Consider the following 16,603-nt stretch of genomic DNA (forward strand, 5'->3'; position numbering starts at 1 on the left):
ATTGATACGGTATATTATATCATGTACCACATACTAATTCAGTACCATGTACCATGTATTAATTTAGTGATATACCAATGTATTTAATACGGTTGATATATGAGTTGGTTGGAATAAAATTGTGTACCATTACCAGCCTAACTGTAAGCAGCTCTAGAGAAATAATATTCAGTACATCAGATATATTATCCCACAAATTGGTGTGTAAACCAGATACAATACACTCATTTTCCTTTGTTTTGATGTTTTGGTATAATGGTGGTACAACATTCATTCTTCATTTCCCATTTCCCATTTCCCACACCCAGAATAAATTATTCAGAGTATATTACAATTTATTTGTCATTTTGACCCGACATAAATCGATAATTGAATTGAAAGGATATGAGAAATCTCAAACGAATTGGGACATTTTGGTTTCTGTTATCTGTATTCTTGGAAGTTGACATGGCCAGTTGCCTTTGCATGATCTACAGCCTCCTGAAATATACAGTAACCTTTTCAGTATCAAGGAAGCAGGATATATCATGCACAGAACCACAACACAGTTAGGAAAACAAACAATTCTGGCTTAATGTATTGTGGAGAGATAACCTTCTGGCCGATGAGTCCAACTTGGCACACCCCACAACGCAAAGTGAAGTTGGCAGTGTCTGTGTAGCTCCTTTTACTGAGAAGCAGCATTACGGAATTAAGGCATGTTCATGCAATATAATATTGTATATACAGTTATACACACCGGTTCAATATGAATACTGAAGGCAGTGAATGGTGACCCGGATCATTAAGAATGCAACTGAAATAATTATAGGAAGCAAATTTACTGGCAAAAACAATGGGGCAAATGTTCATAAAAGGTGTCTTTAACATACTATCCTTTCGAATGGTAATTTTACATGTGGGTTAAACACATGTGACAATTGTTATATGTCCTAAGTAGTCAGAACAGAGACATTTGAAAAATCATTGAGGCATGTATTTGAAATAAAAGTTGAAAGCTACTGCTGCTGCTGTTATTTGTATTGGTTTATAATCTTGGCATCACTTAAATAAGAAACTCGGACCTTGAAAACTTTCTTAAGCTATATGAACATGCAGTCCAGACTTAAAAGTGCGGAAGAGTTCAATTCCCTGAACCAGATGATCTGTATTCTTAATCTATATGAACATGCATTCCACACTAAAGAGTTTCTGAGCCTAAGCTGCGTTTAATGTTTCACTCATCAGGAATCATGCACTAGTTAGTCCCGTTGTGCACAACTGCCATTGTATTTAAATCGAGGAATGCAGAATAATGAGCAAAGCGGCTTTATGTTTTTCACCTTGGATCTAAATCGAGAGAGTAGTTAATAAGCACAACTGAATACCCAAGCAATTCCTGAGTTGGGACTGTGTACTCTAGAATTAAAAACTCATTACTAATATGCTTCAATTTACTAAAACAGCACCCATTCAATCATCAGTTCTACCTTTGTTGGTCTTTCACAAGTTTAACAGTGAGCCCCTCCACTGGCCCAATGGTCTTGTTCTTAACAGCAAATATAGTCTGATCAAACTCCTCTGGGGCTTCCTCAAACGGAGACATCTATATTAAATAAAATACAGAAACTACTAATTATCAAATTGAACAGTCATATGCTAGTATTAGTCATATAAACCTCTATAAGAAACAGCGGAAAGCAGAAAAAGTTAACCTAAAATAGAACACACCTAATATAACTACCAAGTTACCATAAAGACGACTTAGACATTAACATTATTTGTTTAGCACAAGTACCAAAATAGCTTAACTCATTCTTGTTTATGAGCAAACACAAGAGATGAGAAAGACCATCTGGTCAGTGTAGTTTGCAAGAAGATGCTTCTAGATGGCAGAAAACTATTTGAGGACCATAGCAAAGCCATTCTTGATTCTCCCCCTCCACAGTGGCCATTAGAAAAGTAACGAAATAAATAAATAAACAAGAAGGCCTAGGACCACATACAGCTAAAGCATCATAGTGAAGCCCATCATAGATCAGCATAACCCTTTCAGAATAGCTTTTTTCCTGTCAACAGATTTGAAAGAGCATAAACACTCGGTAGTTAAGAGCTAATTGATTTGTATGAGAACTTGCTACTAATGCTTACCTGACCATACAAATCGCATCTTGTAGTCTGGATATCATATGCTGCAATTTCACGTCCGTAATAGTCAGCTAATATTGAAAGCTCTATAGCACCTGTGTAACAGATTACAAGTAATGGTCAGCAAGCAAAAGGAAATTAGGAAATTATCTGCTTATTTGAATCAGACCTAAACCAAAGAAAGAAAGATTTTAAATCCAGACTATTCCTTCAACAGTCAAAGTTTTTTAAAGAAAATAACAAAGAACGTTCAATGTCATAGCAGAAGAATCAGTCATCCTGTATCATTGATGTTTATTATATATCAAAATTAGAGAGTAATAAGAACTCCAACAAGAACAGCTTTTCACTGTGATGTTCGTTGGGTGACCAAGACCAACATGCACAGGAACAGAAACATACCTCCCCACTTCTCTGGGTTGAGAATCCAAGCACAATACTCTTCATTTGGTTTGCCAAGAAATGCTTCAGAATATTTAGTTGGATCACTTGCTACTGTTGCAGCTATTACCTTCAAGGATGACCAATTTTTTTTAGGTATAATAAACTATCAGGAAGTATCATACATGTTTAATAAATTCAGCGGTTATATATCCACAAAGGTTATACTAGAGATCAAAACCTGTCTCAGTTCAGGAGCTTTTTGCTTGTCATGATCCATAACGTACCTGCCAATGAAGGATAACAATAGATTGAAACTATTGACCTTTTGCAATATATATCGACAAAATAGAGGTTCTACACTAGAGCTTACCCAACTGCATTGAAGAGGCAACTATTGTCCGAGGGAATAACTCTTCTAACTACTATACCTTCCATATTACAAAAATTGTGTACCTGAAAGATTTTAACAATATGAACATTTTAGGTCGTTCAGTCTAACCGAGTGTGAATCTAATGTAGCTATATTTCACGCATAATAATGACACAAAAAGCATGTGCAATTACACCAATTTAGATTAGTAGGAGTTGAAAATCAAAGAAGTCCCAGTATCTGAAATGCTCATACAAGACTCACCAATTTCAACCACAGAGGCAACTACAATGCATACAAGCCAAACTTAAGAGCTTTATAGCAACAACTAAAACTGAGACGTGTACAAGTAAAAACTTTGCATGGTTTACACAGAATTCTCCTCATCCCAATTGTTATTTTCTGTAACAAACAGGATAAAAGTACCTAAATCTCCAAACCCAGAATTACACAGCCATGAAAATTATCTTTCTGATACAAAACCCAATAGAATTCTGCAACTAAAAAAAAAACCAACCTTGAGATTCAGAATCAAAGGTTGAATTTGAAAGCACCTAGAAGGCATAAAATTGGAGCACAATGGATATCAAATCACGAATGGAGCAATAATGATAATGAAATATCCAGATCTAAACTTTACAGTAAAAAGGAAGCATCCGCATATTTATGTGGGTGTGTTTTTTTATTGTATACACCTCAAGAAAAAGAGCATTCATATGCATAATGTTCAAGAAATGAATAGAATTTTGCAAGAGAAAAAAGAAAGAACTTGCCTTTTATGTGGGTGTGTGTTTATTGTATTCTGCCTAGTTTGGGTGATGAATGGAATGAAATGATATGAGTTTTGAGGATTGCGTACAAGCGTTGATATGTAGCTTATAAACTAAAGGCGGGCGCCGAGTGCAGACGGATGTTTGTTTGTTTTTTTTATATACGAAAACAAAAGCTTACTGGGAAGATCCTCTAGAGGGACACGCACCAACTCATAATAAAATTGAAAGTGCTTATGGTGAGAATCGAACCTTGGTCATCTAAGGCACCCAACAACTCCTCAACCATTCCAACAGATTCAGTTTTTGTTATATTTATGCACACTTTAATATATATAAGGAGATAAACTCATGATAAAAATAAAAATGCTTGTGGTGGGATTCGAACCTTGGTCATCCAAATGATCCAACAAATCCTCAACCATTCCAACAGATTCAGTTTTTGTTATATTTATGCACACTTTAATATATATACACATCTAAATACTTTCAAATTTTTAAATTATTTTTTTAATAAATATATATATATTAAAATAATTTTAATTGACGTGTCCACCACGTGTCCGTGTCCAAAAAAAATTTTATATGCCGTGTCTACGTATCGAATCGTGTCCAATACGGACACTCGTGTCCGTGTCCGTGCTACATAGGTGAGAAGACACATTATGACCAAAGCAGGCTAAGACATTAGCAACAAAATTAGCTTCGCGGAAGATATGATTGAACTTGATGTCTTCAAACTCCTTTGTAAGATGCTTAATATCTTCACGGATTATAATAAGTCTAAGGAGGGGATCTTGAACTAGTAACACAATGGATGATGAGCTGCGAGTGTCCTTCAACGAGGATTTTACGAATATTGAACTCGCGAGCCTTAAGCAGACCATCTCTAAGAGCAATAGCTTCAGCAATGAGAACATTAGCTTTACCAATACTCCTAGACGGATGTTTGTTTATCCACGAGCTTATAAGAAAACATTGTAATTGTCTAATTGATATGAGATGAATTGCGAACAAAATTATAATGTAATTATGATGAAAAAATATGGGTACATTCCGGCAATAATACACTGCATCCCATCAGCACTCCGAAATTAAGCTTGTTTGCATAAGAATAGTATTAGGGGGAAGCAAATTTACCGACTACATTTTTTGACCACCTCTATGCACACCAACCTAGATGAAAGCCATGTGTCCTAAATTAATTATGGTATAACCATGATTATCTATATAAATTAATAATACATGGTAAAAATAAATCAATGATTAATTTAAGAAATTTAAGAATTAACTATGATATAACTATAATAAATAAAAAAGACACGTGACTTTCATCTACGTTGGTGGACATGAGAGTAGTCAAAAAATGTGATCGGCAAATTTCCTTCCGTATTAGGGTGGGTGACCTCCTAGGAAAGTGCATCTTAGAGCAATTTGAGAGAAAATCTTCTAACTCCCAAATTGGTTGTCCCCTTCCATGTCTCCCATTCAAAATTTGACACCTGCCTTTTTATATTACATCTCATCAGACGTCATTAGCCTCAATTTACAAACTTACTGAATCAAATCATTAGCAAACACAACTCCAATTTTTTCTGTTTCGTGAATTGCTCTCCAATATATGAGGTCATCCTCAATTAACCTTTCACCACTCTCTATTAAACCAAATTCTACTTTGTTGTTTGTTTGTTTCATTCTTGTACTGAATAAACCAAACTTCTTCTCATATATATGTCGATTAACATCTGGGTTACATTTTACATTCAAGTGAGCTTCAATTTCTTAGATCTAGGTTTTTTTCTTTGGTACTTTCTAAAATTCTCAGCAATTGCAACTTTTCTACTAAAAACTTAACTGATCGAGACTCCACTTCACCAACTATCTTGTCTAGCTCGATCATTTAATCCCTCCGAGGTTTATTGCTTTGCCCAGGCTCGAAGTGATGATTACTTGAGGATTTACTACTGGGTTTAAGTGTAAGATTAATATGGACATTATCATCTAACTTAATCAAGATCTTGACAACTTGTCATATACAAGCAGATTAAGCAATGAGAAATCAATCAACTTAAATACCAGTTCCTTAAACATTGGTATCACAATGTATAAGGTAATGATCCATTATAATAGGCAGACATATCAGTCTAAATGACATACATTAGGAAAATATGATTCTAGGCTTATTAATTTTCTTTATGGGAGGACACTAAACCTAAGCCACTCATATATATAAAATGGTCCCTGCACCCTCACTCTTTACCAGCAATACAATATTAGTCTCATAGAGATATAGAGAGAGTGAGAAGTGTAGAAGATCAGTTTAGATCCAAATGACTTCATCTGCAGGTTGTTATCTTAGTTAATAGCACTCTTTATATTTCCATTGTTCATGTACTTCATTGCATGTTTGTTATACATTGTTTGTCTATTATTCTTGTGTGGTTGTATCTTATGATCAATGGATCATGGATATTAGAATATTACATGTGGTATCAGAGCCACTCACACAAGATTGTAGATCATTTGTAAACTTCTACAGAGTTTTTATTTTGTTCATAAAATAAAAGCAGTTTTTGGAAAATAAAAGCAAGCCAAGGACTCAAATTTGTTTGGATATGCATGATATCTACTTCTCTCTAGGGCCATGTCCAAACCTTAATTAAGGGAGAGAGAATCAATTTGCTTTATGGAGAACACAACATCAAAATTCTGGAAATTTTTGGGGCCAAGGGTTTGTACTGCTGGGAAGGAGTTTTTTTTTTTTTCAATTTTCTTGCCTTTTGCATCAAATTGGATTGAAAACTAAGGTCAGATTGATTCGTTTGAATGCTGCAATGTCTTTTATGCTTCCGCTAACATGTTTTATGCAGCGCGGGATCGATCCGGTCAGTTTTCTTAAAATCCCTGAAACCTTTAAATTCATCAATTTACAATTTATGATCAAGTTTTACAACTTTTATAGATGGTTATATACTTGTTGTTCTTTTTCCTCAGATTTATGCTTGTTTACATTACATTTTGAATATTGTTCATATTTTGTGAACTATGAGATCTGTGGATTGATCAATATTTTGTTGATGGATGTGTTGGTTATTGTTATTATTGCTTGTGTTTGTTTATAAAGCTTGTTCTCCCAAAATCTATGGAATATATAGACATCACAGATACAATCATCTTAAAATAATCTAAAACTGATTTATGAGTCAATGAAGGTCTGAGAGGCATATGTTGCACACATCAAAATGGTTCTGGGACTTTCGTTGGTTCTGGTGGATACAAAATCAGGAAACTTGTGTTTATATTTTTAAGTTCATTACTGTATCTTACACATAAGGTTTAAACTGTTATGACCTAAATTGTATAAACAACACTTAACAAAATTGGTTAAAATGCATATAGGTTGCATAGATCTTTTCTTCTTGCCACACAGGTGTTAACTGGTCTTAGCAAAACACATGTTAATCAATTTTGGTTTTGTGATAAAGAACTAAGGATGTTGTGTTATTTTGCCATAAAAGTATTACTCAACGTGTTTTGTTTTTTTTTTCTAAGGGAAAAAAGTTATAGAATTTCATTTTGATTGCTGAGTTGATTGATCTTGCTTGTTTTGCATTGTTGTGAGCCATTTATATGGCTATTTGCTATGAATGCTAGGCACAGACTGTAGACTTAAGGATTTTCTTTTATTTTCAGTTTTCGGAATCAGTCTTGCCACCATTGAGCCACTGACAGGCTCAAATTTCAAGAAATGGAAGGCAAACATAGAGATTTATCTGGGACTCATTGGTATTGACCAATGTTTGTCTCAAAAGGAACCTGCACCATTAACAGATGAAGTTACTGGTACAGCTAGAGAAAAGGCTGAGGAATGGATAAGGGCAAATAGGATGACTAAGCTGATTTTGAAGAGAACCATGAGTGATATCATTAGAGGTAGCATTTCTGATGAAGGCACTGCAAAAGATTTTCTTGATAGAATTGAGACTTTCTACCAAGAGAGTCAGAAAGCAGAGACTAGTCAGCTCTTAAATTTCTTGGTTTCCATGAAATATGGTGGTTCTGGTGGGGTAAGAGAGCATATAATGAAAATGATCGAGACTGCATCCAAGCTGAAGGATATGAAGATGGCCATTAATGACCAGTTCTTAATGACCAGTTCATAGTGCACCTTGCACTGAATTCCCTACCTTCCAAATTCAGCCAATTGAAGATTGCTTACCACACCCAGAAGGACAAATGGAGCCTGAATGAGCTGATTGCTATATGTGTGCAGGAGGACGATTTCCAAAAGAAGGACATGATTGTGAACCTTATGGGGAAAACCATGGAAATTTAAGGGTAAAAAACCTGTTGTAGACCTCTCTAAACCTAGCACCTCATGTACCAAACCAGTGGGGATTACCAAGCCTAAGAAGAGCACTGCTTTTAAGTGTTTCTTCTGCAAACGTGATGGTCATATGAAAAGGGATTGTCTTAAGTATAAGGACTGGCTAAAGAAAAGAGGTAACATAGTTTTGTCGGTTGAAATTAATCTGATAAATATTGCACCAAATTCTTGGTGGTTAGATAGTGGTTCACCAATTCATGTTTCAAACTCTTTGCAGGGGTTTCTAAGATGGAGGGAACCAACAAAGAGTGAGCAGAGAGTTTGTGTAGGAAATGGGCAGAGAGTAGCAGTAAAAGTTATTGGAGTCGTTCGTCTAGCTTTAGGTTTTGGAAAATTTTTGGAATTGAATAATGTCTTTTATATTCCTTCCTTGTCAAGAAATCTTATTTCAGTGAGTCTTTTGTTAAGAATTGGATATTGTTTTTTCCTCAGTTTGAATGAAATAAAAATTTCCTATCTTTCCAGTTATATTGGCTCTGCTATTTTGGTTGACGATTATATTCAATTGCAATGTTGTAATCCTCAGAATACAATTGTTTTGCTTTTGGATTCAAATGAAACTGTTAATGCCACAGTTGGAGTGAAAAGAAAATTTTGTGAGAACTCTGCATTTTTATGGCATAAAAGACTTGGACATATTTCTATTGAGAGATTGAAAATTTTGGAAAAACAGCTTCTTTTGCCAGGTCTAGATTACAGTGATTTTGAAACATGTGTTGAATGCATTAAAGGAAAACTGACTTCTAAAAGAAAGAAGAATGCAACCAGAAGTTCATGTTTATTAGAAATCATTCATACAGACATTAGTGGACCATTCAGAGATGAAACTATATGTAAAAGTACTTATTTTATAACTTTTATAGATGATATCAGTCGATTTTGCTATGTTTACCTCATGAGTGATAGACTCCAGTCCTTAGATAAGTTCATAATTTTTAGAACTGAAGTTGAGAAGCAGTTGGGAAAAACCATTAAGATAGTGAGGTCTGATAGAGTATGAGAGTTTTATGGGAAAACAGGACAGTCTGGGCAGCATATGGGGCCATTTTCAAGATATTTGCAAGAACATGGTATAATAGCTCAATACACCACCCCTGGAACACCCCAACAAAATGGGGTAGCTGAGAGAAGAAACAAAACCTACCAAAACATGATTAGAAGTATGATGAGAACTTCTAGTCTTCCAAGATATTTGTGGGGAGAAGCTCTGAAAACTTCCAATTATCTAGGCAATAAAACCCCTAGCAAATCAGTGTCTAGTACTCCATTTGAGTTATGGAATAGAAGAAAACCAAGCTTCCATCATTTGCATGTTTGGGAATGTAAGGCAGAGGCAAAACCATACATTCTTAATATTAATAAGCTAGACAATATAACTGTGAGTGCATACTTCATTGGTTATCCTGAGAAGTCCAAGGGTTTTAGGTTCTACTGCCCCAAACACAGACAAATCGAGCTATTTTTCTTGATGAGATGCAACAAATTCAGTATGTGAAAGATAATAATTTTGAAGAAGAAGCTGCATGTGAAGTTGTTACACAAGCTACTCCAGTTGATTCAATAGATCTATCTGTTGAAACATTAATCATGCCAAGAGTTCGAGCGTCAGCAATAAATAATCAAAATGTGCAAGAAGATGTTTTTATGGACCAACAGAATCTAGAACAAGCTGAAGCTGAGGTTGCAATTCAAAATGAACCAGTAGAACATGCTCAAGTTGTAGCTCAAGAGCAAGTAGAAGTACCACAACAAGTTCTTAGAAGGTCTGTGAGAACTAGAAAGTCTACAATAGACCCATATATATTTGAAGAATATTTACATGAGACTGAACATGAAGCTGAGCTTGAACTTATTGAAGGTGATGATCTGTTGAGCTATACACATGCTATGGAGAAAGAGAATGCAGAAAAGTGGGATGAAGCAATGAGAGCTGAGTTACAATCCATGAGTGATAACCAAGTTTGGGATTTGGTTGAACCAATTAAAAATCATAAGGCTATAGGATGCAAGTGGGTTTTCAAAACCAAAAGAAAAGCAGATGGTTCAATAGAGAGACACAAAGCAAGATTAGTTGCAAAAGGTTTCACTCAAAGAGAAGGAGTTGATTTTAATGAGACATACTCACCAGTTTCAACAAAAGATGTTTTTAGGCTGATCATGGCGCTTGTGGCACACTTTGACATGGAATTGCATCAGATTGATGTAAAGACTGCTTTCCTAAATGGAGAACTGGAAAAGGAGATATACATGAAGCAACCTGAAGGGTTTATTGCACCAGGTAATGAAAATTTGGTTTGCAAACTGAATAAATCCATTTATGGGTTAAAATAAGCTTCAAGGCAGTGGTACTTGAAGTTTGATTATGTTGTTAGTTCATATGGTTTTGTTGAAAACTTGGTTGATGAGTGTGTGTACATGAAGACTAGTGGCATCCATTTCATTTTTCTTGTGTTGTATGTTGATGACATCTTGTTGGCAAGCAACAGTTTGAGTTTACTGAATCAAACCAAGAAATTTCTATCAATGAATTTTGATATGAAAGATCTTGGTGAGGCTTCTTATGTTCTTGAAATTGAGATTAAAAGAGATAGAAAGAGGTGTTTGCTTGGCTTATCACAATAGAGTTACATTCAGAAAGTATTGAAGAGGTTTGATATGCAAAATTGCTCAGGTGGTGATGTTCCAATGGTTAAGGGAGATAAGTTAACCAAACTGGACTGTGCATTGACTAATTTGGAGAAGAATGAGATGAAGAACAAGCCTTATTCTAGACTTGTTGGGAGCTTAATGTATGCTCAAGTGTGCACCAGACCTGATTTAGCTTTCTCAGTTGGAATGCTTGCCAGATTTCAATCTAATCCTAGGAATGCGCATTGGGTGGCTGGAAAGAAAGTGTTGAGATATCTGCAGAAAACCAAACACCATATGCTTGTGTACAGGAGAGTCAAAGACTTGGAGGTTACAGGATATACAGATGCTGACTTTGCTGGGAATTTTCCATCATCAAATAAGTCCACTTCAGGCTATGTGTTCTTACTTGCTAGTGGAGCAGTATCATGGAGAAGTGTGAAGCAAGAACTCATTGTAAAATCTACTATGAAGGCAGAGTATGTTGCAGTCAATCAAGGTGTGTGTCAGGCTTTATGGATGAAGAACTTCTTGCTGCAAACAATGGTTGTGACTTCCATTATTACTAGACCCCTGAAAATTTTTTATGATAATACAGGTGCTGTGTATTTCACTAAAAATAACAAAAGGTCTACTAACTCCAAGCATATTGACTTGAAGTACTATATTGCTAGAGAAAGGGTGAAACGTAAAGATATCATTGTTGAGAATATAAGCACCACATCCCAACTAGCTGATCCTTTCACCAAAGCCTTACCAATTGATGCGTTTCAAAAGTATGCCAGCAACATTGGTGTCTTAGCTAGTTTGATTGCTAAGAACAGTGGGAGTTTTCGACTGTTCTTAATTTGCTTGTTTACCTTTTGTGTTTTTGCTTGCTCAAATTTTATGAGTTAAAGACTTCAGTTTTGTCTCATGAGAGTTGATTTTATTACAAAATGAAGTTTCCAGCAGATCTTGATTTTATTAACTTGTTGCAGCTTATGATTGCTCACTAATTTTTGTGTTTTGAGTTTTCATGTGATTGACATTTTGCTATACTCTTGCATACACGTGAAAATAGCTATTGTTTCCAGCTTACAGGTCATTTGCAGCTGAGATGACATCAAGAACATTACAGTTTTGAGAAACACATCTTGGTTCATGATTATTTAAAGATATTGTATTTACTCGAGGACCATTGCATTACTTATTATTATTTTGATACATTATGAAACATTAATGCATATTAAGGCATGTTATTGTTGGTGGTTCATGTGATATGTAATTGCAGCTTTTGTAGTTATACAAGTCTTGCATTCTGTTGAAAGTATAGTTCTTGTATAACTCTTCAGTTATGATTGCATATTGACAGAACCTTGAATTGGATTAATTTTAAGTAATGTTTTCAATACATGTGCGCTAAAGAAATTATTGCTATATCTGAATTAATGACATTCTTGTTGAGTGAGTTTGATGATATGTCCAAGTGGGAGAATGTAAGATTAATATGGACATTATCATCTAACTTAATCAAGATCTTGACAACTTGTCATATACAAGCAGATTAAGCAATGTGAAATCAATCAACTTAAATACCAGTTCCTTAAACATTGGTATCACAATGTATAAGGTAATGATCCATTATAATATGCTGACATATCAGTCTAAATGACATACATTAGGAAAATATGATTCTAGGCTTATTAGTTTCCTTTATGGGAGGACACTAAACCTAAGTCACTCATATATATAAACTGGTCCCCGCACCCTCACTCTTTACCAACAATACAATATTAGTCCCATAGAGATATAGAGAGAGTGAGAAGTGTAGAAGATCAGTTTAGATCCAAATGGCTTCATTTGCAGGTTGTTATCTTAGTTAATAACATTCTTTATATTTCCATTGTTCATGTACTTCATTGCATGTTTGTTATACATTGTTTGTGTCTATTATTCTTGTGTGGTTGTATCTTATGATCAATGGATCATGGATATTAGAATATTACATTAAGAACATTTCTTTCATATGCTGATGAACAAAAGCGATTTATAATGTTAGGTTGATTAACGAGGTTAACTGAGTTTAGGGGCTGTTATGTTGACTAGGCCAAAAGTGCCAAATGTCAAAACCTAAAAGGGAGACGGAGAAGGGAATAGAGAATTGGGGGAATTTCTCGAAAAACAACGTGGCAATATCCAGTAGTCCTCTTTACCTTTTATATTTTAACACATATTTATTATAATAAAATTATAATTTTACACATAATTATTATTTGTGAAATGACATTCATAGATATTGATAATTTTTTTACCACTAAATATTGTTATGTAGTTCTCCAAAATGACCAAAAAAATCTGCGAATTGGGGATAAAAGATTTTCTCCCGTATAGACATATAATTATCCACTTGTATTAATAAATTCGGGAATATCATTTATACTTGTAAAAAACATCCAAAACGTGTCATTATTGTGCGGCTGTGCCGACCAACTTTAATTTACCCACTGCCCCACTCAATGCACACCTCCTCAATTACTGCCATGTGTATGTTTTTTGTTTAGAGAAGACCATGTGTCCATGTTAACCATGGTTAAATCTTGGATATTAATAAAATTATAATATTAATATAAAAGATATATAATAATTTTGAATATAAACTCTATCTCTCTTTTCTGAAAATCTCCCCAATCTCTCAGCTTTTGAATCATGCTCAATAAAAATTGGGTGTTATTAAATGTACCAAGTGTTGGAGAATTTATGGGTAAAAATGAATTGTGAAGATGGAACAAACCAAACAAACGTGTCTTTTGGAACGAAAGGACACGACTTCTGGGTTTCAACTAAAGTGAATGGTCATACCCTTTCAAAGCATCACCAATCCTCTATATAAGGATGACAAACCCAAGCAGATGGTTAATTAATTTTCTCCTCTATCTTCTTTTCTGTTTTAGGAGATTGCAATAAGAAAGCCTCTATCAAAATCAACAAGTCAGTTTCTTTGTTTTCAATCTTTTTGATTTCAATTTAATTGAAATTGATATTACTGTGTTCATAGAATTGAAATTGTGTTCTTCAAATTCATTTTATAGTTGTAATATTACTGTATTTATAGAATTGGAATTGGGTTCTTAAAAACTCAATTTACTGCTGTAATTAGAAGTATAAATCAAAGGCTATTTTATACAACATCTTGTGTTGATTAAGTTGATTCCATTACTTATTGAACTTGTGTTTTAACAATCTAAAACAGAAATTCTATTTGTTGAAATGGATCAACCTGCTGCTGTTGGTGTTAAGAACCACATTGAGAAGCCTTTTGTGTTCAAAGGTGTGGATTTCAAAAGATGGCAGCAAAAGATGTTGTTTTATCTAACAACGTTGAACTTGGCACAAGTGATTACATCTGAGGCTCCTGAATTGCCAGCAGAGGGTGATATCCCTGATGCAACTATGAAAGCTGTTGAAACTTGGGAGCATAACGAATTTATGTGTAAGAATTACATCCTGGATGCATTAGATGATTCTTTGTATGATGTTTATTCTACATTCAAAACTGTAAAAGAGCTGTGGGATTCTTTGGATAAGAAATACAAGTCTGAAGTTGCAAGTGCCAAGAAATTTGTTGTTGGAAAATTTCTGAATTGTAAGATGAGTGATGCCAAGTCTGTGGTGAAGCAAGTGGAAGAACTCCAGATTACTGCTCATGAATTAGTTGCTGAAGGTATGGGACTCAATGAGACTTTTCTTGTTGCTTCCATTATTGAAAAGTTGCCTCCCTCTTGGAAGGATTTTAAGATTTATCTCAAGCGCCTATCTGAAGAGATGAACCTTGAGCAATTGATTCTTAAGCTTCGTGTGGAGGAAGAGAATCGAAATAATGAAAAATTTGATTAGTCCTCAATGGAAGTAAAAGCCAATGTGATTGAAGGCAGTACTTCTAGGTCCAAGTTTTCTCACAATCAGAAGAAGGGAAAAGATAATGCCAAGAGAGCACTTACTGCCCCAAAAGCTGTTATGTTCAAAAAGAAAATTCAAGGTGCATGTTGGGTGTGCGGGAAGCCTGGTCATAAAGCTATGGATTGTCGCCACAAGAAGGACAAGCCTGCTGAAAATAAAAATCAGGCAAACATGGCAGAAGACCAATTTATTGTTGTTGTATCTGAAGTAAATTTGATGACCAATAACAATGATTGGTGGATTGACACATGTGCATCAAGACATGTGTGTGCTGAAAGGAGCATGTTTATAACATATGTGCAAGGATCTGGTGGAGAGAACCTTTATATAGGAAACTAGCACTGCTGCAGTTGAAGAAAAAGGAAAAGTGATATTGAAACTCACTTCTGGAAAAGAACTTGCACTCACCAATGTGTTCCATGCTCCTGAGATTAGAAAAAATCTGATTTCTAGTTCTCTTCTTATCAACAAAGGCTTTAAGTTAGTCTTTGAATCTGATAATTTGTACTCACCAAGGGTGGGATATATGTAGGAAAAGGTTATCTTTCTGAGGGGTTGTTCAAACTCAATGTAATTCCTATTGTTGATATTAATAATAATAATAATAATAATAATAATAATAATAATAATAATAATGCAGGCAATAGCACTGCTTCTATTTACTTCCTTGATTCAGTTGATTTATGGCATGAAAGATTAGGTCATGTGAATTATCGTTCTCTAAACAGGATGATAAACTTGGGTTTGTTACCAAAATGCAAGCCTAAGTTAGAATGCATATCAAACAGCAGAAATAATGCTGATAAGCATAAATGTGAAGTCTGTATTGAATCAAAATATGCAAGGCACTCTTACAAATCTGTTGAAAAATCAAATGAAGTGCTTGGACTGATTCATAGTGATCTTTGTGACTTCCAATCAACTCCAAGTAGATCTGGAAAGAATTATTATATTACTTTCATCGATGATTGTAGCAAATTTTGCTATGTCTATTTAATAACAAGTAAAGATGAAGCTTTAAGTATGTTTAAGATATATAAAGCTGAAGTTGAAAATCAATTAGACAAGAAGATAAAAATACTGAGATCAGATCATGGTGGAGAATATATATCAAATGAATTCTCTGAATTTTGTTCTACACATGGAATTATTCATCAAACAACATCACCCTACACTCCAATGCAAAATGGAGTTGCTGAGCGTAAGAACAGAACTCTCAAAGAAATGATGAATTCCATGTTGAACAATTCAAGTGCTCCACAAAGTTTATGGGGTGAAGCTCTATTATATGCAAACTCAATATTGAATAAAATTCCTCTTAAAAGGAATGATCAGTCCCCATATGAAATCTGGAAAGGAATGCCACCTTCATATAAAACCATGAAAGTGTGGAGTTGTCTTGCAAAAGTGAGAGTTCCTCCTCTAAAAATGCAAACGGTTGGACCTAAAACAGTAGACTGTGTATATATTGGACTTACAATTAATAGTGCAGCAAATAGATTTTTAGTTCACAAATCTGGAAATGAAGAATTGCATGTGAACACGATTCTTGAGTCTAATGAAGCTGAATTCTTTGAGGATATATTTCCATACAAAGATAGATTAAGTACTCCAAAGAAAAGAGTACATGAAGATTCAAATACACAGAAAAATAATAACAATGCTTCTACGTCAAAGGTTCAAAACCAAGAATTAGAACCAAGAAGAAGCAAAAGAGCAAGGGTTGCAAAAGACTTTGGTCCGGATTTTGTGGCTCTTACTGAACAAGAACCTCAAACATATAAGGCTGCAATGGCATCTGCAGAAGCACCTTATTGGAAGGAAGCAATCCAAAGTGAAGTGGAATCCATTATGAATAACCATACATGGGAGTTGGTTGATTTACCACCTGGATGTAAACCAATTGGTTATAAATGGATATTCAAAAAGAAATTAAAACCAAATGGTTCCATAGATAAATATAAAGCAAGACTAGTCGCAAAAGGTTTTCGACAAAAA

At 34.7% G+C, this 16,603-nt stretch overlaps 1 protein-coding gene across 2 annotated transcripts; it reads right to left on the reverse strand.

The window, feature by feature from the left end:
- Positions 1-138: 138 nt before the first annotated feature.
- On the reverse strand, positions 139-3,732 carry LOC126786665 (OVARIAN TUMOR DOMAIN-containing deubiquitinating enzyme 2). Of its 2 annotated transcripts, none has more exons than XM_050512559.1 (9): positions 3,655-3,732; positions 2,882-2,964; positions 2,750-2,795; positions 2,530-2,638; positions 2,131-2,222; positions 1,986-2,048; positions 1,470-1,585; positions 595-670; positions 139-480 (listed from the first exon to the last, which is right to left on the reverse strand). In XM_050512559.1, the coding sequence occupies exons 2-9, from the start codon at positions 2,944-2,946 to the stop codon at positions 424-426; spliced, it is 624 nt and encodes a 207-aa protein (XP_050368516.1). In that variant the 5' UTR covers positions 2,947-2,964; positions 3,655-3,732; the 3' UTR covers positions 139-423. The 2 variants fall into 2 exon arrangements, with proteins under 2 accessions (XP_050368516.1, XP_050368515.1); XM_050512558.1 differs by lacking the exon at positions 3,655-3,732 and adding an exon at positions 3,399-3,484.
- Between the last annotated feature and the right edge of the window lie 12,871 nt (positions 3,733-16,603).

The sequence above is a fragment of the Argentina anserina genome, chromosome 3, assembly GCF_933775445.1.
Source record: "Argentina anserina chromosome 3, drPotAnse1.1, whole genome shotgun sequence".
In the NCBI taxonomy this organism is placed as follows: Eukaryota; Viridiplantae; Streptophyta; class Magnoliopsida; order Rosales; family Rosaceae; genus Argentina; species Argentina anserina.

What these genes read in the sequence shown, in the direction of transcription:
- LOC126786665 (XM_050512558.1), bottom strand. Translation starts at nt 3,446, where the DNA reads ATGCCTTCTAGGTGCTTTCAAATTCAACCTTTGATTCTGAATCTCAAG. An exon ending in AAGCTCCTGAACTGAGACAG is followed by an intron (nt 2,639 to 2,749) that starts GTTTTGATCTCT and finishes TCATCCTTGAAG; the next exon opens with GTAATAGCTGCAACAGTAGC. An exon ending in CAACCCAGAGAAGTGGGGAG is followed by an intron (nt 2,223 to 2,529) that starts GTATGTTTCTGT and finishes TCTGTTACACAG; the next exon opens with GTGCTATAGAGCTTTCAATA.